This window comes from Gambusia affinis, linkage group LG13, assembly GCF_019740435.1.
Source record: "Gambusia affinis linkage group LG13, SWU_Gaff_1.0, whole genome shotgun sequence".
NCBI classification, from domain to species: Eukaryota; Metazoa; Chordata; class Actinopteri; order Cyprinodontiformes; family Poeciliidae; genus Gambusia; species Gambusia affinis.
The window spans coordinates 15,083,163-15,108,756 of NC_057880.1; the positions used below are offsets into that span (position 1 = coordinate 15,083,163).

At 39.1% G+C, this 25,594-nt stretch overlaps 1 protein-coding gene across 3 annotated transcripts; it reads right to left on the minus strand.

Moving 5' to 3' along the window:
- Positions 1-564: 564 nt before the first annotated feature.
- On the minus strand, positions 565-25,355 carry ldb1a (LIM domain binding 1a). Of its 3 annotated transcripts, none has more exons than XM_044137316.1 (12): positions 25,013-25,355; positions 21,242-21,342; positions 8,501-8,603; positions 8,122-8,166; positions 6,970-7,045; positions 6,351-6,453; positions 6,046-6,218; positions 5,838-5,960; positions 5,655-5,732; positions 5,435-5,558; positions 4,744-4,886; positions 565-3,023 (listed from the first exon to the last, which is right to left on the minus strand). In XM_044137316.1, exons 2-12 carry the CDS (start codon positions 21,267-21,269, stop codon positions 2,970-2,972), a joined length of 1,050 nt encoding a protein of 349 aa, XP_043993251.1. In that variant the 5' UTR covers positions 21,270-21,342; positions 25,013-25,355; the 3' UTR covers positions 565-2,969. The 3 variants fall into 3 exon arrangements, with proteins under 3 accessions (XP_043993251.1, XP_043993249.1, XP_043993250.1); XM_044137314.1 differs by having other exon boundaries at positions 2,953-3,873; positions 25,013-25,354; XM_044137315.1 differs by lacking the exons at positions 21,242-21,342; positions 25,013-25,355 and adding an exon at positions 11,315-11,600 and having other exon boundaries at positions 2,953-3,873.
- Positions 25,356-25,594: the final 239 nt, after the last annotated feature.

A 25,594-nucleotide genomic window follows, 5' to 3' on the forward strand; every position in this document is an offset into this window, starting at 1 on the left:
AAGCTTTCAATATGTGTCAACTATTCATTACACCCTCCACAAATCTGGGATTCAGGAGAGCGTGGAAAGAGAAAAGCCACAAGTAGCCTCATTTACAGGTAGCCACTACTCATTCTCAGGTTCTGTATATGTTTTGGGGGTTTTAACTGGGTCCACACATTGGGTTTCAGTAAATGAGTAATTAACAGACTTCTGCAGCACTGCGTGGCAGCTGAGGAGGTAATACAATTATTTGATTCAGAGCGTCCAAAAGACCATGACTGAAAACCAATGATTTAGCGAATAGAGCAGACATGGCAAAATGCACTCTGCACAACTTTCTCCACCACTCCTCTGAGGGCTGTTATGGCTTTAGTACAGTATGTGACAAGATTGCTCTACTTGCTATACTGTGTAAGCAGTGGTGTCATAAATAACTTATTCTATTTCAAATGCTAAATTTCTTTAATCCTCTAAATTGTTTGTATTCTGTTACATAACTAAAACTTCCTTGGAAAACCAAAAAATAAAATAATTTCAGTAGTACACTTTTTTTTTTCTTTTTTCAAATGAGTACAACTGATATTCAGTGAAAATTCATCTTTATTGATAACATACAATAATTATTACTGACAGAAACCTGGCAAAGAAATATATAAAACCACCCCTGTGATGAGGTGCTACAAGAGCCAGCTACAGGTGCATTGCCATTTCTCTGCCTCACACACTTATATTTCCCATATTATGTCAACCTGTAAAGAGCACAGGGTGCTGGTAAGTCGACCCTGCGTTTGATTTCATGTCCGCCTTCTGAACTGATACACCACAAATAAAAAGTAGCCTAGGAGGCACTGGGAGACAGTTGGAAAAAGGGTTTAAAACACGACAGCTTGTTGTGGATTTTGTACACGATGGTGGAGGAAACTGTCCAGCTGCTCAGTCTGGTGCTTAGGGGGACCCCTGGTGGACGAATCGGAGTTTCACCGTTTCACTATGTGTGTACCTGCACACCGACAGAAACTTGAACTGCAGCGATTTATCAACTACATAGGTGAATTCACCCCAAATTATTGACGTAGTTACGGGATTCAAAAATAAAAATGCGTAAAAGGTTTTCAATAAACTTAAGTCTGATTGAAAGCTGCACCACTGTGGCACAGAAAAACAGGAATATCTGTATTTATTTATAAGGATGTGACTTTTAGAGAGCAGAAACCTATTGCACGGCTATGCCATGTTTTTACAGAGAAAGCAACTGCCTGACTCGATAGATTTATGTCAAACACCGCATCGCTGTGATAAGCATTCTGACTCAGCAGCAGCACAAATTCCTCCAGATATAATCATGAGTATTGTACAGATGGGTTAAACCTGAACAGAACATCAGTACATAGAAAAATAAATAGTTTGCTAAAATGAAGGTAAAGTTATTTCATCAGTGATTGTACCATTAAAAATCATGTTTTTTAAAACAACTTACAGGGCTTTTTTTTTCTCCATCTCTTTACATTAGATTGAGTTTCTCATAGTTCAAAGGAATACATAGAACTTTTACAGAAAGTACTACCTAAAAATATACAAGCACAGACACAAACATGAGGAGGAAAGCCAACAAAAATATTAAAAATAAAAACAGCGCAGTGTGTAAGAGTCTTTACATGGAGCTCCTTGGTCTGCAGCTTTCTTTGTTGTAATTTAAAAACATTGCTGGGAAGCTTAATACAAAAGTTTTCCTATTTTACAATCCAGTTAAAACTTGATTTTTAAAATATTCTGAGTAGCAAATTTGAGTTTTCTGTTACTATATTTTTCTGAAGAACCCCGCTCCCTTACCCTCCCGAAGAATAAGAGATTTAAGGACAAAATAGACAGTTTTGCAAGGATGGGACATTAGATGGAGATTTAGTGGGGAAACAAGTAACCGCAGTTCTGCTTTGGATTCGCATCAGATTAGCTGTAGCGCAGCAGTACAAACAATAAACTGTTTATTACTGAGGTCAGATAGAGGTGGGAGAAAGTCGTTGTTCTGCCAGTCCCAAGTCAAGTCTAAAGCCAAGATGTTCAAGTTTCAGGTCAGATCTGAAATCTTAAACTTAAAACTTTCTTTAAGCCAGGAATCTGTTCAAATATTTAACTTAAAAAAGTTATTCTAATTTCTAAAGTGTGTTAGTATGATTTAACAGCTGTGCTTTCTTGTCACAACAAGCAGTTGAACATGAACTTACTAACTTTCCCTCCCCCCCAAAATGTCCTCTAGGTGTTTTCACAGTAAATATTAACTTTATTTGATTCAAGAAATGGCAAAAGAAATATCTTGAAAAACATTCTTTTTGTATGGAACAAAATTTCAACCATTTTAAAGTTAAAAGGCTTAAATCCAAATGAAGTCACAAGTCAATGGCGGTAAAGTCCAAATTGAGATTCTACTCTTGTGATTTCCTTAAGTCGTGTCTGAAGTAATTAAATGTTTGACTCAGGTCCACACCTCTGCCAGATGAACGATGACAAAAGCTTACAGAGTTATCATCACCACATTAAAAATGATCTAACAGCAATAATTATACATTAATATACTGAAAGTCTCAAATGTTTTACATTTCTTACACAAGCAGTAATAGAAAAAAAAAATACACGTCAATTTCATAAGAAAAATAGACTGCCGTTAATAGTGGAAAACAGTGCAAAGAAAATCCTGGGGTGTTACTGTTTGCTTGCCGGTTTTTTCAAATACTTTACATAAAAAAAAACAGATCTAAAATATAGAAAATAAAAACAACTTTGTGGCGTCTGGTGCTCTGGTCCAGACATGCTGCGTACCACCTCTCTCCAGTACCTCACTGTTTGGGGCCACAGATGTAGGCGACAGTGTTTGTTGTTGCGTGGACTGGTCTGTCTGCGTGGGTGTGTGTGTGCGTGAGTGGGTCGGTGCGTGAGTGTGTGCGTGTAGGTGAATGTGTGAATGTGTGTTAAGAGATTTTGCGTAGTGGTTCTCAACTCCGGTCCTCAAGCTCCGGCACTGTACAGGTTTTTGTTCCAACCAGGTCCTACAAAAACAAATAATTGAGTTTTTAAAAACTGAACGTTGAATTTTGACACTTTAAGTGCACATAGTTGGATGTTTACAGCCTGCAAAAAGGTCAGGTTAAGGTAAAATTAAGGCTAAGCATTTTTTCTTTCAGTGACAGTGAGATCAACAGAAACAATGAGGTGCGTCTTCAAGGGGAGGGGAAAAAAAACCAAAACGCACAACTGAGAGACCCGAGGTTGGAACAAAAACCCACCAGCGTGACCGCAGCGGTGAGTACTCTGATGGGACACGTCAACATTGCCTCAGCTTTGTGGTGAGAGTGGACGCGCAGGCGAACAACACCGTTACCACTCCTTTAAGAGGACTGACAACAGCCAAAGCGACGGAGGGGACGAGGCTGAGCACCACTAATTATGTGCAACAATCTGCAGGAGATTCAGAGTTTTGCTTCAAGTGTCAGCCCACCAGCATAATTTCTCTCACTGACTCTGCTTTCCCAGCGATGGTACAGTTTTAAACATCAATTCAATAGAAGTGCTCGGTGCAGCCCTCCCTCATCCATCCTGCTATTGTCATGGCTGAGGCAAGGTTCCAGTATTTTTTTACTTAAAATTTTTGCCTCTGGCTTAGACCTCAGCAGTCTACTGGGATGACTGGGAGTTGTCATTCTTGCCCTCCTGACTGAGGGGGGCTTTGCTGTTCCAGGGCGAGTGAGCCCCTAGTGCAGGCGAGCTGTTGAAACTGTCCTCATCGTCCAGGCCATTCACACCATCGTACTGCGTGTTCTCCAGTCGTGTGATCAGACGCTCGTCTTCGTCACCAAACTCCCCTCCCATCAGTGTGGGCTCTCCCACCATCATCACATCCTAAAGGGGACAGCAAGGGCCGGTACACATTATCCCCATAATACGGGGGGGTGGGGGTGCTCGCGCAATGAATGGCTGTACGACGACTTAATGGGAGTATTTTTTCCCCATGTGGTCCAGGTGCAAACTAATTTGGTTCAATGTTTAGTCATTCAAACTGATCTTAATGAATGAAATCCCATTATATTTGCTACACAAGCCACATTTTACGGAAAAACAAAAAACTCTACATTTTGAGCGATTAACCCATTACAGTTAAACTTAGCAGGGCAAGGTTTTGTTGGGGCCTCTGTCTGGACTATTCCAAGAACCAGGGTTGACACAACTGGGCATCCCTGATCCTTGAGTGCTGCATCACAGGGCGGGGGTTCATTCCACCTCGGGTCTCTTTTGCTCAATCAAGCAACCATGAAGGCAAAGACAGCTGTTAAGTGTGAATCAGGCACTTTGATGAGTTTGGTTGTAGCCAACACCAAACCCAACTGTTCCAATGAAAAAATAAAATAAAATAAAATAAAAAAATAAATAAAAAAAATCACAGCAAGGTTATTCAACTACACGCCCCCAAAATACATTCTGCACTAATCAAAAAGTGAGAACTCATATGCATCCTCGACATGAACTCTGCCACCAGAGGACCAGGGACTGCCCGTTACTGGTGCACATGAGAAGTCAAGCATGTCACTAATTAGGTTTAAGTTTGGGAAGAGTAAACTTATCCCTGAACCCCGTCTGAATCCAAACCGCATTTAGACCGTCCTCACCTGCTGTTTCGTTTACGACACATCAAATTACTTTATAACCTCACTGCTCTTCTGCTTGTCACAATCAACTGTAGGTCAGTCAGGAAGCAGTAATGCTTACAGGTACCTGGTTGGAGAGTGAGAAACTGTTGGCCGGACTCTTTTTTTTGCTGTTGCTGTTGTTATTGCCACCTCCGCCGGAGCTCACGTTGCTACCACCAGACACTTTCCTTTTCCGCCGCTTGTTTGGAGCTTGTCTTGCTGGCTCAGCTGCACACAGATTTAGTGGAATGGTTTTCATATCATCTGCACTTCTGAAACTACAGTACCCAGCTAAAGTATTCACACCCCCTTAATGGTACAACTACAAACTTCGGCTTTGTTTATTGGGATTTTATGCAACACATGATTGAAGTGGGTAGAAAAGAGTAACTGGATGGAGGAAATTTGAATGTCAATTTCAAGTCTTGGCACAGATTCTCAAGAGCTATACTTATTTGACCTGTTAATGGGCTGTTTATGAAGATGGACATTTGAGAACAAACGTCAGACAAATGTTTTTAAATAGAAGAGCATTACGCTGCTACAACCAAATTTGAATCAACCTTTAATATGGCTCCATCATTTCTCTTCCACATCACAATTATGTACTGTGTTGTGCCACATAAAATAGAAAATATATATTTAGGGTTGTGATTGCATTCTGACAAAATATGGAGTATAACTTTTCAGCACATTGCATCATGGAATTGGTTGGTGAATACAGTTTAGCTTAGGAGCATAAGATGAACTGAGCCAAAGAAGTACTCAGGAGTTACCTGGAGGCGCTACCATCCTTTGCCATTTCTGGAAAAGACAGGTTTTCAGACAGTCTCTTGGACTCAAACTGTAAGTCTTGTGTCTGGACATCAACTCCTGCATCGGCTCCAATATCACACATAACTTCAGGGAAATAAAAAGGCAACATATGTCAAATTTTACCTTAACACTCAAAGTGAGGAAAAAAAGAATAGAAGGTTTAAAAGGAAACTTTCTTACACGGAGGTAGTTGAGCGTCGAGTTGGACAGCCCACACCTGGTGATGTTTTTAGCTAGCTGATCGAGCATCTGAGGATCCTTAGCGGTTAAGATAAAAAAGGTGAATTAATAAAATAGAATATGGAACGAAAATGTTTTTAATGCATGCAAATTTCCATTAGTGTAATTTTATGTCACACTTACATGCATAGCCAAAATGCTCCTTGGCAAAACCTCTCTGTGTTGCCTGATGCTGAAGTGCCATGTCTTGATTCTCATCATGTCATCAAACATAAATTCTAGATACAGGCGACCCTCAACACACACCTAATTCACAGGAGAGATGGTCAGAGGAACTGGAGAAAATGAGCTTTTTATTAACCAAGTAGGAGAATAGAACCAAAACATTTACCTGTGTAAACATGGGTTTGCCATTTTGAGTCACCATGGTGCATTGATCACAGTCAAGAGACACAAAGTTGCTGTGAAAAGACTCCTTTGGATGCTTCAAAACGTAGAACAACTCTGTTGCCCCTCCCTCAAAAATACTTCTGAAGTATCGAGGAATCAACGTCCTGCCGATCGCTGTGAACAAATCGAGGGAAAAACAAAAAAAACAAAAAAGAAAAAACATAAGAAAACACAGCGGAAAAACAAAAAAGACAGGACGTCAAAGAAACAAAAAGTCCACATAAGCAGCAGTAAATTATCTCTCACTATATCGTTTGGGGCCGTCTTCCAGACAGAAAGTGACTGTGAGCATGGCGTCATCCTCAAAAAACTCTGTAGTGAAGGCATCCCACCAGAGGTTGTCACAGTCCTGAAAGCAGAGGTGGATTAAACTTTAACCAATCTATCAGAAGTGGTTGGAGAAAGGAAAATGTATGCTGTCTACAGAGAAAAGGAATACAGGAGAATGTGCCTAAAACTAACTAAATACACCAAAATCTTAAAAAGAACTTGAAACTCATACAATGTGTGTTTGTTGTGCAACGTCAACAAAACAAGATTGGGAAAACACTTTAAACAAAGCATGCTTAAGTATATTAAACACTGATGGGCATTAAACTGTGGGTAAAATTCCAACAATGCTCAGTGGTCAGCTTAGATGGGCTTGTCGTCTCATCTACACTGAAAACATAAATGGTACAGCAACTTCAAAAATCACAAAACAGACTACAGGTGCAAAGAATTAAAAACATCCAGTAATGTTTTTACTACCATGTACAATATCTGATTGTACAGGACTTTAGGAGTTCATCTTAGGTGAAGCAAAAAATGTCAATAAAAGCTTCAAAAGAGTCCATTTTTGATCTGAGCTAGAAACGGCACTCACCTCTGTCCAATTCTGTAATCTTTTGTTTAGCTCATATATCCGGTAATCTGTCTGGTTCCCATACGGTGTTGGTCTCCTGAAACAATAAGATGACTCAAATGTCAAATGAGTAATTAATTAAAATAATTAACGAGCAATCATTTGTGGCACAGAACAGAAACTGTTTAAAACCCTAAAATATTACTCTGAATGGAGGAGTTAATAGATATCTAAACATAGGAATGTTTTGTATTTGCAAACAGTCAAATCAAATCACCCATGTTGTAATCATAGTGCTGACATTTAGGTAAAGAGCAGCAAAGCTTAGGTGAAATATTAATTGAAGCATAAATTTCCTCTCTTGGTGTTTGTTGAGGCCAGAAGAAGAAACCTTCTCATCTAAATCATTTTTAGGAATCAGATAAAGTGTTTATTTTCAGAAATACACATTTAAAACAATCTGATGCTGCAGCATTGTGTCTCGTCAGCTAATGTGAATTTAAAAGGAAGCTGTCATGCAGCCGCTGACTTGCTCCATCGGGAGATATCGCACACGCTTTTATTTAATTCTGTTGAGCAAGAAAGTGAGTGCAAGAGTTGTGAAATGTTCACAACTTCTTGCTGTACAAAGCCTAGCTGTAAGTTGAAGCTTAACTCTGTCTCTTTCCCTTTCTTGCACTTAAGTGTTTCAACTTCATTCAGTTTAGTGCAGTTATTCCTTTACCAAACATTCGGAGTGAATTGACAAATTTTAAAGAGTAAAACTAAACCTGTGACAAAATATGATTAGAGTTTAAACAGTTTTTTATTTTTACAAAAATAACTTTTTCCCCTCACTTTAGTGGATCCACGTGGGAATCGAGATCAGCGGAGTTAATTAAAAATCAAACAGACAAGCATTTTAATGTCTGTAGCGACATGCTTTGCTTCTGAAATAAAACTGCTATGAAACAATGTGCTATTCGTGCTGCAGAGTTCTGATTTCACTGACTGCTCATTCTGGAATCTGAAGTAGCAACACTCCAGCATCAGGAGACATTCTCGGACTCAGCTTGATTCGCAAAAATGACAACAAAATATTATTATTCCATTAGTAAAAGTTACAACATTTTTAGTTTCAGTGGGCATTTAGACCAACTAGATGACCGTATGATCCAAGCTGAGCATGCTCACCCCATTCCAGGCTCCATGTATGACGGTGGGTACATAGGTGTAGGCCTAAAAATGTAGGAAAGAATTCTTACAATGCATGTCATTACAAAAGACTTAACTCTTTAAAGTAAATGTTGTTAATCATTATTACAATTTTAAGATGCAAGGATCGGAAAACATATTACTTATCGATTTGTGTCTGTAAATAATTCAAAACATGATAGTAGAGAGTAAGAGTAAATAAAAAAAACTGAACAGGACACAAATGTAAACTTATATAAATCAAGATAACCAATTAGTGAACCCAAATAAGCCAAACAAAAAGCAATAAAACCAGTGTATTGTTGTGAGTTGTTCAAGTTTTAGAACCCTCTCCTTCAACGCTGAATCTGACACCTACCCCACATCTCTGTCCAGCATAGCGCCTGGGTGGAAGGGGGGAAAGCTGCCACCGTTGGGGGGTTCCTTAGGAGAGTACAGTTTGAATGATTTTGACGAACAGCCTGCACAGAAAAAAAAAGAAAAGAGGAGGGGTTGGGGGGGGAGGGAGCAGAGAATTAAAAAGGAGATTTAGATTACTTTGGATTTACTGCATTCAAATCACAGCATCAACTAAGTAATCTAATGTTGGATGATTTGGTTGCGATTTGGTCAAATGAAAGCATGCTGCAAAAACAATTTCCTGCCGCATTCATTATCTAATGCATCTTCAATCTACTAAATGGACAAGAAAACAAATCATCATGAGGGCATTTATTAGCCTTCGCACATCTGAGGCAAATAATCAGTCAAGTAGGCAGATGAAAGCAAAGGTGGCCTGGTTTGTTGTCATTTTTTGTACCTATTCATGAAGCCATCTGCATTAGATGTGTGATCCCAAAAGAAAACAATCTTTTTACTCTTTGTGTATGTGCGTGTGCATGACTCCCCCCTTAAGTTGCACAGAGTACCCATCCCCCTACTTCATACGCTGGCTGCTGTTAACCCTTTTTTTTCCAGACAACCCAGCAATGTTCAAACAATGTTTAAAAAAAAATAAAAAATCTATTCTTCAGCTCTGGTTGAGATGCATATGTACAAACAGCATGATCCAAAACTTCATGTAATCATGTTCAAACAAGAATATTTCATAAGTAATCACAGTGCTGAACTGAAAAAGCAAGAGAGTATAAGCCCTGAAAATTTGACCCAGATTTGGTAGACATAGCTCTTTTTTTCAGCTTTGTTTTTTCACAAATGCAAACAATATTTCTAACGCATGATGGAATTTCATTTACGTGGTCCGGATTCTTTGCAGTCATAGATGTTACACTCTTAAAAGCTTGTTAAACGTGCGCTTTCTCTGTTAAAAATGTTGACACGTTACACTTTTCAGATCAAATATTCTCAGACAAGACACCTGAGGGCAGCACAATGTTCCTGTAATTCAATATCTATACACAACAGTCTGTCACTGTCAGTTTGCCAAATGAAAATAGGATCATACCTAATTAAAAACAGCAGGGGACACACACACACACACACAAACAACGGCAAAGAATCAAATCTTACAGGAATTTCATTTCAATATTTTTTCATCAGTTTTTGTGCAGTTATAAAAGGGATCTGAAGGTAGACTACTCCCCCAAATGGTGATTTCAATATGCACATCAACTTGGGTAAAAAAAGGAAACCAATCCCTTGAACAAATAGGACCCCTCCTTCATTTGCTTTCAACCTCTTCCTCCTTTCTTCAGCAAATCCGAGAGTCAAGGCAGGTCATTCTCCACTCCCTATTACGATAAGGGCTAAACCTGCAGTGGGAAACTCAACAATGGCATTATATGGTTTACGTCTGACCTTTTCACCTGCTCCCCAAGAATCCTGTTCATTAGTCCCAGGATGCATTCAGTCCTACATTTAAAGTCTTTCTTACAACGAAGTAAATTTGTGCATATCAAAAAAGCACAGCAGTTTGTAAAAAAAAAACCAAAAAAAAACTGTCATCTTTTGAAATCTTTAAAGTAAACATTATAGATGATTATAGACACATGCTTTGATGCACACATTCAAATGACCTTGTTGCTAAATTTTCTACTCAAAACTTACTTTCCCAATCATATAATTTGCAAAACATCCATCAGTTTTCCTTTGTGTGATAAAAAAAAAAGACTACGGTAAATCAGTCAGAATATGAACTGGAAGGTCAGACCAATAAAAATAACCAGGAAAGGCTAATGGGTGCACCTTTGGTAAGCATGGAATTTAATAGCTTACAAAAATAAAAACAAATCACTTTACTAATATAAGTAGGCAAAATCCACAAATGTTTTATTAAAGAGGCAGGTTCAAATAACCAGCTAATGTCAAAATAATACGAGTTGAAGGTAAATAACTGCAACCTTTAAACAACTTTCATCCTATGGGAGCTGTAAAGGCATCTCAAGCAGTAATTTAGTCCACCTAAACTACTTTACTGTAAACAACACTAGCTTTAAATCAAACCTATCCACCCCCAAAAAACATTAAATCTAAAAAACGACCCATTTACAGCTTTTTAAGGCATCAAAAGACAAATGTTCAAAGATTGTCAAAGTCAAAACACTGTGAAAATAAATTACAAGCATGTCCAATTCAATTAAAGCAAGAAAAAAAAACATTAAGTCATAATAACCAGGTTGTTAAAGTGTTTTTAATATATATATATATATATATATATATACAGAGAGAGAGAGAGAGATAAATAAATAACTCATTCAAACATATGAGAAGTGCTGAGGCGCTCCAGATCTCACAGAGGTTAACTCCACATAAAAAGACCTTGGTGTAATTTAGTCCGCCCAAACTCCTTCACTGCAAACAATAGAGCTGCATCCAGAGGATGGCCCTCAGCCAATAAAACATCAATGTGCAAACACTCTTCAGCATACTTCCACAGCAGGTCAGCGGAGTCATGTTATACCTCTGTGAGTAATAATGCACCGTATGCATTTAAGAGTGTGGCAGCATCCAGTTTACCTGTCGGGACCAGGCGTGAACTAACTGCTGGGCCGTCCTAATTAACGGTAACCGTTTAAAGACGGATGCCATTGCTAAGCTATTAACCTACTAGCTAAATGACCACCATAACCACCGTACGCTTTTAAGTTCTTATTGCCAACCAGCGTCCTGTTTCGCTGTTTCTTTGTTACACAGGCTTGCAACTGAATATGTATAGCTAAAAGTTTTTAGCTACCTGCAGAGAAAGGTTCAGAAAAAGTCGGCGTCGTTCAACGCCTCGGCTCGGTGTCTCTTGCCAGCTAGCCTCGCTGCTAGCCGGAGCGGCAGGATGGAGAAAGCTCCAGTGTTTACCGTTGATAATTTACTCTCAAGGTCCAAAAGGCGGCGGCCATATGACAGAAAAAAAGCCTCCCGCTACTTCCACCGATTTCAACCGACCTGAAATAACACAATACCTACGTTTTATCAGACATTAGCTAGGAGAACCGTGATACCTATGCTTGTACTACTACAGGACCCCTTTGTTCCTGCAGCCGAGACGCGAACAAACGAAGACCCCGCCTCCTCCAGGCTCCTCCGCCCATCCCGACTCACAGAGCCGGACAAAAACAGGCCTCCCTCCCTTTCTCCCTCACCGGGCCCCCAATTTGTTTTGTCTGGAACTCATCAGTGTGCCAATGGCCTCCAGCATGGAACAAGGTGGGTTCCCATTGAGAGGAATAATTCTTTTCCCACAACGCAATTTATCTTATATTAAAGAACAAGGAAAATGTTAGGAATTATGCACTCTTATGCTGTGTACACTGTGGCTCTCAATTTGTTCCATATGCAATGTGACATTACAATTCAAATTGAGTTTTTAAAAGCTGAAAAGAGCTAGATGAATAGTCACTCCTTTAAGTGCATAATTAATTGAAAAACCTTTTATTTCAATTTTAGCATTCACTATTCTTTCATTGCACCTTCACATTGTAATATTTGTCCAGTCAACTTTGTAAAATTCTCCAAATCTGGTGTGAATACATCTCCATCCCAAAGTGTTTCTAAAGTCATAATGTTTGTTAAATTGGATGACTCACTGGAATAATGGGAATTCAAAATTTCTCTTCTGTATATTCTTTTGTTTTCAGCCTCATCAGTTAGGAGAAAAAAAAATCATTGTCTTTGTAACAATGAATTTGATAATAAAACTAGTTTTTAAGTAACCTCCAGCTGACAACAAATTGGTTTGGCTCAAAATTCATAATTCAATCCACTTCAGTAAGAAACATTGGCTTCATTCCATCTGAAGAAAAGTAACCCCAGATCATGATGCTATCACCACCATGCTTTGCTATGGACACTGTCCTCCATGTAATAAGATTATAGATGATTGTTGTTGCATGTAGAATCAAATGGTAGCTACCTTCAGTCTTTCTGACCAGTTGCAACCTAAAACTGATGTTTTAGTAAAAGCATAAAAAATGTTAGCATCTGAACCTTATTTATGATTTGCCAGATTTGACATTATTCATAGAAGGTGTGGATTCAAGAGAGGGCCAAACCATACCAAAAGGTGCTTCTGCAAAGTCTCAGTTCTGGATGTGAATATTTCTACAATGTTTTAGTTTATTTTATTTTTGAGATTCATTCCTGTTATAAATTTCTTTGTTTTGGAGGGTTGATTATACAGAATTTATTATGCACCTTTGAAGGTAGAAATAGTTTTGAACTGTTTCATCAAATTAACATTAATTTACATCATAAAACCTTGCATTTTAACAGGAGTATGTACACTTTTTAGAGCCACTGTAATTTTTAGATATTATATAGTAAGCAGACGGATATGTTTCAGAGTCTTTCCTTCTCCAAAGTGTTACACATTTCATCTTATTCATTTTACAAATAGAATGAATAATGTAAACTAATTAAGCAAAGCAAAAAAGGACAAATAATGATACAAATAATAATAATAAAATAATTTTATTTAACAGTAACTGAAAAGGCTCTGTCTCATTTGGGATTTAAATCATGATCTAAGGACATTTAGGACAAACGTATCTGTTGATCTGAGATTTCTCAGGGCTAGATAGATATGAACATGAACATGAAATGAAATGTATGAAAGAGCTTATCCATTTGGGACTTAAAATGCATTAAGAAGTGCCTTTAAATAAATTCTGGAATGGGAAGCCAATGCAAAAGAGTTAAGACGTCTGGCTTTATGTGGATGTGTTCATTTAAAATCAGAAATTGCATTATTTCAAAACTTTATACCTAAAATTGTGTGCCTGTTTGTTTAGGGTTTTTTTTACATTTTAATTTTATCTTATTAGCTTGATTATAATAGTTCTGCATGAAATAATGTGAACAATAAACAAACACAAGATCTATAGACTTTTTTTCCCATCAAATTTGACAAGTTTGGCATTTACCACAGACATAATTATTTGGATTATGTCCAACAGAGCTGTATGTGTAATATTTTGATCACGAAAAGTCTCTCTGGTCTAAACTTCATAATGAGTAAAAAAGATTCTTCATAAGTTCAAAATCTCTCTCAAAGTCACTTAGGTTGATTAAAATGTTCCATTCAGAAAATGTGTGTAATTCCAGCCAACTTTTCAAATGCTTCCTTATTTGGACTGCAGCTCTAAGCCTGTCTTAGCCTTAAAGTTATGTGATCTGCAGCCTCACTTTCAGTCAATATCCACTCTCGTGTTTACAAGCAATATATCTGAAGGATAGAAAACCTTTTGTGGTCTCAGGGTGCATTTAAAGCTCATTTGTTGAGGCTTTCACTTTAGCTGCCACTCAGTTTGTGGAACTCAATAAGCCTGGAATGCAGCAGAGTGAAGAAGTGCATTTGACCTACAGCTATTCTCACTGTATAAAGGCTCTGAACAAAAACATAAAATTAAAGTGTGAATTTAGATTTAATATTCCATCAAACAGAAAAGCACAAGTACAGTGTCTTCATACTGCTGCAACTTCCTCAACTCCTATCCTGTTATGATGGTAAGCTTTATTTCATTTTATTGGGCTTGTAGCACTAACACAAAGCATTGTGTGGGTCTAAAGTTAGCATACTTTTTCACTAGCTTTTTAGTGAACACTACAAATTTACGTTCATACATGGCTAAGTATGTATGAAATTTGTATTTCTGCTAATATAAATCAAAGTAAGAAGGGTGTTTTTATATATTTATTAATCCCTCTTTTCTCTGATATCTTTAAGTGCAATCTGGTTCAAGGAAAATGGCTTAAACCACATTAAAAGGTCTATGGTAATTAGAGGTCAGCTGTGTGTAATTTAATCTCAGTATAAATGTAGCTTTTTTGTTATGATCTCAGAGGTTTGTTAGAGAACATAATAAAGCAGACAGTATCATGAATACCAATACTACAGACAGGTCAGGGATAAAGTCTGGAAAAGTTCTAAGCAGGATTACATTGTTAAATATTCTACGCACAACTTGTGGAGCCCTTTTCAATTATCTGAAAATGAAAAGAGTGCAGCACAACCAAAAAGCTACAATTATCCACTTAAAGTCAGAGATCGGGCGACCATTACTCAGGGAAGCAGCCAAAAAGCTGGTAACTCTGGAGGAGCTGCAGTGATCCACAGCTCAGATGGAACAATTTGTCAACTGAAAACTGTCAGCAGTAAACGTGTGATGAACACAGCAAGAAAGAAGAAGGTGCTCTGGTCAGATCAGACAAAAATTTACCTTTTTGACCAACATCCTATGTCTGAAGGAAGCTAACACTGGACCTCATCCTGAACACATATTTTCTCATTTGTTTCCTCAGATTATGTTTAACTGGCTGGCTTTTGTGTGGAGAGCGGTGAAAGTGCAGCATCTCCCTCTGGTGGCCAATGCCGAGAATGTTTCAGTGTGTCTTCAGAGCAGAATCTGTCTACAATACCTTTTGCCTTGATGGTTATTCCATTTCCTTGTGTTTGGTCTTGAATTTTAGTTGTGGGCTTAAATATTTACAACTGAAATAAGGCCTACTGAATTATACAATTACAGAGGAGCAAATCTCTACCAAATTGAGAAGTTAAATAAGCAGTGAAATGGACTAATTAATTTTAGATCCAACAAGATGTTTGAAATAAAATCGGAAAAAATTTAAAAACATTCAGAGTCACCTTTATTATATACACAGATTTCCTGATAAGACTGGGTCTGGGAAAAAGAGCTGACTGCCTATTTTAGGCTTTGGAAACTGGTCTGGTACCCCACAAGGTCTTATGTGTCCGCCTGTATTTATAGAATATAGATTTTTTTTTTAAAAACAAACATGGCCATATAATTTTATGTAGAGCTGAGCTGCATTACATTCAGGCCTACCTACAACATGTTTCTTATACGAAGCAATAACTGTCTTAAATAATAATGTATAAAAGAACTCATTTATAATTAGGTTCATCAATGAATCTCTAGCCTACTTTGAGAATTGTTCAACTGAATTAGCACATCTATCATATACACTACCATGGATTCAACCTGCCTTGAAAACCAAACTTCTCAGACAAGTCATTCCTTTCACAAATTTACAGGGCAATAGTGAAGCTTTTTGTGCTGAACAGGATGTTCAAAATCCTATTGCTGCTGTTGGAGACACCACAGCGTAGGCACAAAACTGACAGGGAAACTGTTGTGACAACTGACAGGTAGTGATAGCAACAAGGCAGCACTAACGCAGCACTGCGCTCCAAGGATGCAACTGTGGGCTGACAAAAAGAAGCTCAGCAGCCTGAAAGCAGGATAAATTGAAACATGATAAATACAAATGTGGTAAATGGAATGTTCTCTTACAGTGCAACCAAATATAAGTAAAGATGTGAAGGTTTTTTGTAAATAAGGATCTCAGGTGTACAACAATGTTATTATTTGAATAGTTGTTTGTTTTTCAGTCACTCAGTTTTAAATGGGAAAGTCATATTTTAAAAATTTATTTGCAGTGTTTATGTCTGTCTTATTATCATGACTTGCAGCTGATGACAAAATATAATATTGCTTTTGCTCAGTGAAAGATTATATTTATCGATACACAAATGTTCTATCATGACCTACATAATCACTGCCCCCTATGTGTTCACTGCTGGTGAACTCTGCAGATTTCACTGTTGTCCGGAACACTGTCCATTAGTTTCCCTGAACATAAAGTTGAGTGGAAGGAAAAACTATGATGACAAAAAAATGTGCTGCAGTTCACATAAGTCCACAAAACAATGTCCATTCCATAATTTGGAATGGACTAGACTAGACTCTAGACTCTAGACTCTAGACTGTTGCTGTGAGCTTCTCAGTCCTTTTTACCGATGGAAGTAAAGTTTGAATTTTGTTTGGAAACCAGTGTCCCAGAGTGGAGACACACATCATCCAAAGAAATTTAAGATCATTTTTCTGTGCTGACAAGATTTATGGAGGCACTATTTTAAGTTTTTTATCTCAACTTGGCATGCTAATTAAACTTAAATTTAATAACCATGATAGCACAACTGAACTGACTAGCGAAATGAACTGACTGAAACTCCATGAAGAACATATTGAATATTGTCGAGAAGAAGAAGATGGAGACGTGAGAGCCAGTTATGCAGAAAAGCTGAAAGCAGCAATTAAACCAAGACAGGGTTCTTAACACCTGTGCAGAGGAAAAAAAGGCTCATCACCTCCATGCTGCACTGCGTTGATGCAGCAAGTCATTATTTTCAGTGGCCAAACGTTTTTGTATAAAATATATCATTTTCTTTAGTCTTAAGAAGCATAGCATTTAAAAATAATTAATATGGGTTTTTGTAAGTCATAATTATTAAAATGAGCAGAAACAAATGCATGAATTACATCACTCTGTAATTAATCAATATGGATGTAATTTGTAAAATAAATTAATGAACTTTTCTATTCTGAAGTATATTGATGTTTTTAGATATCAGTGTTGGAATGTTGACAACATCATAAGACAATATAATCATGAATTTCTTTGCAACTTGATTCCTACTTTTAATCTGAGTAAAAAAAGAAGCAGATTTTTGTGATTATATCCTGTGGCTCTAGATGTAGATGCTCTTTATTGCTTAAATAATAATGGATAATTTAAAGTCCAAATGCTTCAGATGTAATCTATTTTATGTTTGTATAGGAGCATTCTCTGATCTGATTGTCACACAGCAACAGGTTTTGTATAAACCTTCATTATTTCAAAGTAACAACATCATCAACAAGTGTACAGTGTGCCATTTGCTATGAGCACAGTTTATTTTTGATATTTTTGGCTGCTTATAGCTTTGTGTACTCGTGCTTTGAGCCCTCGCTCTTGCAACCGCAGAGACACAAGAGTCTCTTTTTTGTTTTCAGTCTCAGCAGCATCATCCTCTGTAGTCAGGTTCCAAACATGCCGTCGTGTTTTCACCGCTCTGCAGATCTCTTACAGAATACACTTTGTGCTTTGATCCAAATCTCTCTTTCTCAGGCATTTATTTTTCTCCCCTTCCTCTCAGCTGCTGAGGCCCATGGCAGCTTTCTTTTGCCATCCTGTCAGCCCAAAGCAGATGTGACATCACCGCAGCTCGGCGCCACTCCGCAACCCCCCGCCCCCCCGCCCCCCCTCTATTCCCCAGCATCTCTTTCTCCCACGCATTCCTTCTTTCTCTCTGCCTCTGCACACACAGCCATTTTGATCTAACAAACAAAATCTGTGGGTTCGGAGAAAAGGCCACGGAGGGAATGGGAAAAAGTGAGAACAGCAGAGGGAACGGCTGAGAGACTCAAGCGTTTTAGTGCAACAAAGATAAGGCTGAGGCTGTGGTGGGGTTGTTGTGTAACAGTAAGAAAAAAAAATGAGAGAGAAAAGTGCTTGCTGTTTGACTGCCATCTTGCTTTAAGTCACTTTTTTTTTTTCCAATTGGGGACACTATGACTTTCTGCATGAGGTAACGCTGCTGTTCCTGTAGAAAGGCAACAAGGGAAGCAAGAGTCAAAGACGAAGAGATGAGGGAGGTGGGGGAGAGGAGGTCAGAGAGGGAAAGAGAGAGTGGTGAGCAGAGGGGAGCGCATGCTTGAGTCAGGCTGTTGTGAGGTGGGGGTATCTTCAGCTCTGAGGCAATCTATTTTTACCATTTAGCCAGAACAAAGGATGTGATTGGCTCCTCTGTGTTAGGACGAATCTTCTTCATGCATGGAGCAAAGCCCGAAAAGGGCTGATTCACAGCTAAATCCCAGCAACAGCGGAATGCCACGGGGTTGCAGAAGAACAAGACAGACGGGAGCAGCCTGTTATTTATTAGAACATGTGCAAAACTCCTCTGTTGCATCATGTGAAATCCTCACCCAATAAGCGAAGAAGGACAACCTCATGAAATTGAAAGTTCAGCTTTAACTTGAATTCAAGCTTTAACTTGAAATAAAAGTACTCTAGAAGCATTTCGGGAGATCTTCCATCTACTCTGCCATGAAAATGCAAAGTATGCAAACATGATGATTTGCAGCTCGCACCTAAGAAGGAAGAGGGAAACTGAAGCATGCGAGCTTATCTATGAGATCTACCAGCCTAAACTTGTCCTAGCAGGCTGCTCACAGAAGTGTGTGTCTGTGTGTGAGACTGCAGGCACATGCTTATTTGCATGGAAGGATTTGTAGCTTGCAAGTCTTTGAATGATGGCAGGTCCTTCTGCTGCACTTTGTTCTTTTATATACATCCCTCAAAAACACATGGATGTGATTAAAAGTTGCTGCTCCACAGTAGAGTCTGGCATTGAACGAAGACTGAGATACTAGGAAAACTACAGAAGGCAGCGAGAAAGCTAGATGGGAGGGAAGAAAGGGAACAAGTCAAGCAAAGACCTAATACACTCCCTGATGAGCTATTGTTAATGAATCAAGGCAGCCTCATTCAAATTATTCTGAAACTCTAATTCAATCTGCCTTCTCTGATTTTCCCAGGAGCAGATGCTATGGTTTAATTTCTGCCTAATTCTCACTCCCTCATGCCACACAGTCCGTCTCCTACTCCCACTTTTTCCACAAACAAAGCAATGATCTCCCTCTCAGTAGAAGACATATTGAGAGCAAGAAAAAAATAATAGAAGACATTTATGCATACTACGCCACATGCTTTTTAAAATAGGCCAAAACTATTTTTTTGCCGAACATTCCAGAAGAAAACATTGTAGAGAGTTTCCTTCTGAATGTGATGCAAACCGAGTGTGGGAACTCCATCCAAGCAAGATTTAGAGTAATTTTTGCGAATATCAATTTTTAATCTCAGATGTCAACATTAATTACTGTAGAGAAACATTAAACACACAGAAAGGTAAAGTGCAAAGTCACACTTAAAAATAAGTAGCTTAGCTTAAAGCAAATTCAGCTCTTTTTTAATCTTAAGCACCCTCATTAATTGTTAAAACTCGCCAAGGGAGAGCAACTTAAATGTATTTCACAGCCCGTAGATAGGTTAGACCGATAAGACTTATCAAGCTTTTAAAAGGATACGATTTTAAGACAGCAAAAGCAAACAAGAAAATGTCATACTGTCTATACAGATTAAATTCCTTTTAAAGAGATGATAGAGAAGGTGCAAGTTATCTTTAGTTGTATGCAGCATATTTTTTGATCACTGGACATTTATGTACATCTTCTTTTATCCCTATTGAAGGTTGGCCAGTCCTTGGCTTTATTTATCCAATAAAATACATTGAAAAGGTCCCATCCAATTTTTGCCAAATTAAAGATATTAAAGGTCAGCCTTGGTTTGTTAGTTTCTTCTGCCCAACCAACATTCAACCACAATTAGACATTGATCGACAGCTTTGTGAAGATATATTTTCACCTTTCTCTTTTATTCTCATGTTGTGTAGATGGAAGGGAAGTACAACTTTTCTTCTTTTCATCTAGTCAACTTATTTTGCTCCATTGGATGTGTCTTGTAAGTTAGAGATTAGATCTGGAAAGGATGTTGCACCCGGGTTTAGCACAAGCTATTGCAAGTCAAAACGCCAGTTGGATTTCCTAATTCTAATCCACCATTACCTGATAACAATGTATTCTGTTCTACTTTATGCATTCAAATATTAAAAATAAAGTTGGAGCCTGACGAACAGCTTTGAGTTCAGAGTTCAAAATGGCTGCTGCTCATATAAAATAGGATTGCTATGTGCTTTGGCACCAGCTGTAAGCCGATAACATCTGTTTCTATCTTTTCTGCATTCAAACACTAAGGCAACATGTCTATACCTTTGTATTGCTTCCCCTCAACCCCAAAAAGTCTTACTTCAGAGGCATTTTGCTGTATTCTGTACCAGGAAACTTGATTTCACACACACAAGTGATGTAGCCCTTCCCCACCAGTTGCTGTGAATTGTCAGTCATTAAGCTGAAAGAATTTGACTATTTCTCCCTCGAGAAACAGTCAAATTCCTCGAGGGAGGGAAACGTGACTATCTAAATTTGACATTGTCATACAGACAGCAATTGTCTGTATGAAAAGCTATTACCTGACAGTAATGGTGAAAAAACTGAAGTACTCCCTTCTCTCTTATAAAAACTCCTGTAAACAGCATATCTGTAAAGCAGCGGGCTGCAGGCTAGCTTCCTGAGCAGATTGTAACACTGAGATACCTGCTAAATCAACTATAAGACTCAAAGTGACTCTAAAAAGAGCAAAAAATGAGAATATTAAAATATTACTGAGAGCATTATTAGGACTTTAATGATATAACAAACAGTTGGAGAGCAATAACCATTCATCAGCCTCTACCACTTTCAAATAACAAAGAATCAGACCTGCAGGCTTTATCTTTCCAGGCCTGCACTGGAAAGATAAAGCTGCAAAAATGAGTAAAAACTGCCAGCAAAGGAAGTACCTATCGATATTTCAGTTTCTCTGTCTGTGGTAAAACTCTGAGCCATTGATCTGCTGCACAGCAAGCCAGCGTGACTGAGAGGCTCTACTGAACAACTCAATCCCACAGTGTGGCAGCTTCAGTTTTTAACCTTGTGTTAAAAAGTCTGGCATTGGTTTCACCGACACATACACACACAAACACCCAGAAGTCACACAGCTTGGTGCTGGCTCCAGGGGGCTTTGCAGCACTTTTTGCATAAGTCTTTTCTTTTTTTTTTCTGACAGCACCACTGAGCGCAGAGACAGAGGAGGAAGGAAAGAGAAAACTCACCGGGACAAGCACAGCCTCCAACAGACATCTTCTCACATGTTGGGCTCCTCTCTGAACGAAACAGCTGCACTCAGTCCACACGCCGCTCGCATGGGCTAACTCTGAGGAAAACAGCATAGACATAGAGGGGAGGAGAGATAAGAGGGAGTGGTGAAAAAGCAGGCCATGTACAACACAACCACACTCTTCTCTCTCTGTCAGAGGCAGGAAGTTGGCAGCAGTGCTCAAGCTGCATCATTAATAGACATATTGCAACATGAGTGGGAGGGAAAACCAGAGAGCAGTGAAACAGGAAGAAAGAGTCTAGGCAGTGTGTGAGACTAGAGGAGGGAATGTGGATCAGAGTGAGGGCGAATGCACGTTTGAAATGGAGAATGCAGGAGGGAGGCAATTAGGGCAAAAGAGACGAAAGAGGGAAAAATGCAAAAGGCGTGAGTGCATGTGTGGCAGTGATGCATCATCTATTTTTGCCCTGTGCTGCTGTGGGAGATAAACATACTCAGTAGGAGCCCAGAGGCAGAGGGTAATTACTGCCAAACAAACACACACATGAACACGCCCGCATACACACACTGTGCCTCATGTATGACAGATTTGCATCTCTCTTTCCGAATCCCGCTCCATCTTTTTGTTTTTCTGCTGCAGAGAGAACACTGGTGTTAATCACTACAGACAGGATCGATTAAAAATGCAAAGGCCTCCTAGAGCGCAGGGACACTGGAGACCCACGGGAGGCACGGAGGACGTGTTCATGCAGCATGCACGTGTGCAGGCCCAACAAAACTGCAGGTACGCAGCCTGGCTTTGCTTCAGACGTCGCCACAATTATTTTGATTATTATTTTTTTGTACTTTTATTTCTCTTTGTTAAATCCCTCTACTTTGTTGTTTAATCTCTGCAGGCTTTATTTTGTTCACGTTGTCCACCCCTCTGGTTTTGCTGTGTCTGCCCCATAAATTCTGTTCACAAATTGCATGTTTTTACAGTTTCACACACGCAAGCACACACACCCACAACTTACTTCCAGAAGTTTAATACCTCTGTTGTTGTTGTGATCTCAACAGATGACTACAGACAGTTTCATTAACTAATCTGTCACAGTGTCACTATGTTCTAAACCTAAAAACAAACTGAAACTTTACCCATTTCTCACAAACTTTAGAGTATTTATGTTATTGGCCAACACAAAGTAGAGCCAAACTATAAAGTGCAAGAGTCTGGAAAAAATTACATGCATTTGTGTTCAACCCTCCTGAGTCAGTATTTTGTAAATCCACCTCTAGCAGTAATAACAGCTGTAAGTCTATCGGGGTACGTCCCCAATAGCTTGGCACACAACAGATTAGGATGTTGGACCACTCTTTGCAAAACAGCGAAGGCTCCGTTAGACTGGATGGAGAGTTTGTAAGCAAAAACTTTCAAGTCATGGCTCAAACTGGTTGGGTGTAGCATATAAAACCTAATGACTCAGAGAAAGGAACGTCAACCATCCGAATTTTTCCATTGGATGAGTCTCAAATTCAAGGGTCTACAAGTTTAGCTGTTTTTTTCTTTATTGCTCCAGTCTTTTTCGAGCAGATTTCTTAAGTATCCACCTTGGCATACTCAATCTTAATGTTCTAACAAAGCATTGGGTTGGAATGAAGGCCAGAATCAATTGCACTTCACTTTTTTTCCATTTTTTTCTGCATGAAGTCACTGGTCTTTACAAATACGACAAAGCCTTTCAGCTCAGACATAATGAAAAACTCCTGCGAGCTAAATGTCTCTTCGCCACATTCGTTCTGTGCTGTGTGTAGTTGTGTAATGCACAACAGACATCAGTAAACATTCAGATTCAGGTTGGATTTATTTTTGGTAAATTTGCAGCATTACCAAGACAAAGGAAGCAAAATGAAATGGCATTTTACAAACCAACAATTTATCAAAAAAGAAATTTCCTGAAGCCAGGGCTTATACTTTCCTACCATAACATAAACAATGGAGTCAGAGCTGCTCTGGTGGTCAGCGTATGCAATAACAATTTCTGCTGCAGTGTACTTCCATTAAAAAAATATTTTTGTAACAATATATCAACATTTCTGAAAGATATTATAGTAGATATAGTGTTCTGGTACTCTATGTCAAGCACTGTGGCTAAAAGTGAAAGGAAAACATTGTGTTAAAATGACATAAAAAAGAAATGTCACCTTGTACAAAGGAAAACCTTAAACTTTTTTAGGTATTATTACATAACATTTATGCACTCTAGGTAACAGCTCTATATGTTATTTATGTAATCTGTTGTTTAACTGAATTACAGCAAATGTCTAAGACCACATTATGATGGTCTTAGACATGGTGGTCTTAGACAAAGTGAAAAAGTAAACATTTTAACTTTTTGCCACTTCTTGACCCACAAACATCAGAATGTGTTTTATATGATAGGCAAACACAAAGTGAACATAAATTTTCAAGTAGGTTTGTGCTTTAGCTAGGCCGTTTCAATACCTAAGTATGCTCTGATTTAAACCCGTCTGTGGTGGTCAACACTACTTATTGTAGGGCTGGAAGGTGAAACTCTACCACGGCCTTGAGTCTTTTCCAGCCTATGATATGGTTTTCCCATTCCATTGGGACCAGTTTGTCTGTCTTCCCTCCCACAAGACAATGCTGGCACCACCATGTTGCCAAATCTCAGGAACAACACCCCGCCTCACCTCGACTGACCCCCACGCACTCTCCTGGTTGAAGCTCAGTTTAACAAACTTAAGATCTTTGTTTTCTGTCTGTCATCTAATTCACTTACAGAAGACAAATAAACGTGTCTCTGTCAAAATCAAAGCTGACAGGCACATTCCCCACACTCCGTCGCACTGACAGAGACATCACAGTTAAATGTCATACACCATGTCAGACACTTCTGTCAGGACCAAGATACAATGAGCAACCCTCCAGGCCCCCCTTTTTTCTCTTGTTTTTATTTCCCCTTTGCAGACAGCGATCTTGTTGTCCCTTTGGTCTTTCTCTCTCTCTCTGTGTGCTCATCTCTCTCATATGTTTTCTTTTCCTTTGATGCTTGTAAAGCTGCCACGACTGTAGTTTAACATTAACAGATCTTGCTACTGTAAACTCTGAACAGTAGAATAAATAAAGGCGAGGAAAAAGGGGGACATTTCCACTGCTGCCTGTTCACGAAATAAAATATAAAGTGTGTGGGAAGTAATAGTAAAGGGGTATTATGACCCATTTCAAGAGATTTGAGTTGAGGACTAAACTGCCCTGTTAGACAGACTCTTTCTAAGCTCTCTTTAAGGTGCAGAGATTGCCACTCTGTCAACACGTCCTCACATTGCTCGGAAAGCTCTCAGAGAAAATAATCAAGCCCCCCCTTCCCTGCATTCGAATCCCTCTCGCTGCCGTGGGAACACGTAATAGCAGCAGCTCAATAACAATATGTGACACATAGCAAAGTGCTTGCACACAAGCTCACTGACTGAGGCACACATCTGGTCCCATCACGTTGTTTTACATCAAACACTTGTTTTTGTGCACCAACGGTCCACATTTTTGTTAATAAATCCCACCAAAATACCCAAAACACTCCTGGTGGTTCTTGATATCTCTGCCACAGATGGTTTCTCCTCATGCTTTTTTTTTTTACATGTCTTACACCTCTTTGCTTTCTCTCTTTCTTTCTTTCCTGGTTTCTTCCTTTCTTTCTTGCCTCCCATGCTCTCTCTTTCAGACACAAACATACTTACGGTAAATATCTTTCCTGTGAGTGCTTACCTTTGTCTTCCCCTCTCTTCTCCTCTCCCTCACTTGCTTGATGAAAGTCCTCTCAGGTCACCAACGCAGAAGGTCCAGTTGAGAGAGAGACGAAGTGCTGTGATAAGCAGGTGCAGATAGCAAACACAAATGGAGAGACGCTGGTGGTGGTGGTTGAGGGGGATCTGGCAGGGTGCAAATTGGATGATGAGAAGGAAAGGAAGAAGGAAAGGAAGAAAGAGGAGGAGGTGGACGTGTGTGCTGGTGAGGTGGAGGGGGCCAGGGGAGGCTTTCAGCTGCACTGGTATGAATATGACGCAGAGGCAGCAGCCAGATCCACTTCTCCTCTCCTCTCATCTCCCTGTAACCAGCGAGAAAGACAACCGTGAGGTGGGAGGGGAGACTTGTAACCATGACAACGGCAGAGCACCGGTAGGTAGGTAGCAGTTTGGGAGAGTGCTGGGGCACATCGGCGCTCCTCTTCCTTTCTTTCTATCTTCCTTTCTTTCTCTCTCTGTCTCACTCACAGACAGACAAGCTCACATAAGTACAGCAATGTGCGTAAGCAGGCATGAGCGACATCAGAGGCAAAATATCTGGGTT

Coding starts and splice junctions, on each gene's coding strand:
- ldb1a (XM_044137314.1), bottom strand. CDS start 21,269: ATGTCTGTTGGAGGCTGTGCTTGTCCCG. Junction 8,604..21,241: donor TGGAGGCTGTGCTTGTCCCG/GTGAGTTTTCTC, acceptor TTTTCTGTGCAG/GCTGTTCGTCAAAATCATTC. Junction 8,167..8,500: donor ATGCTGGACAGAGATGTGGG/GTAGGTGTCAGA, acceptor CTACATTTTTAG/GCCTACACCTATGTACCCAC.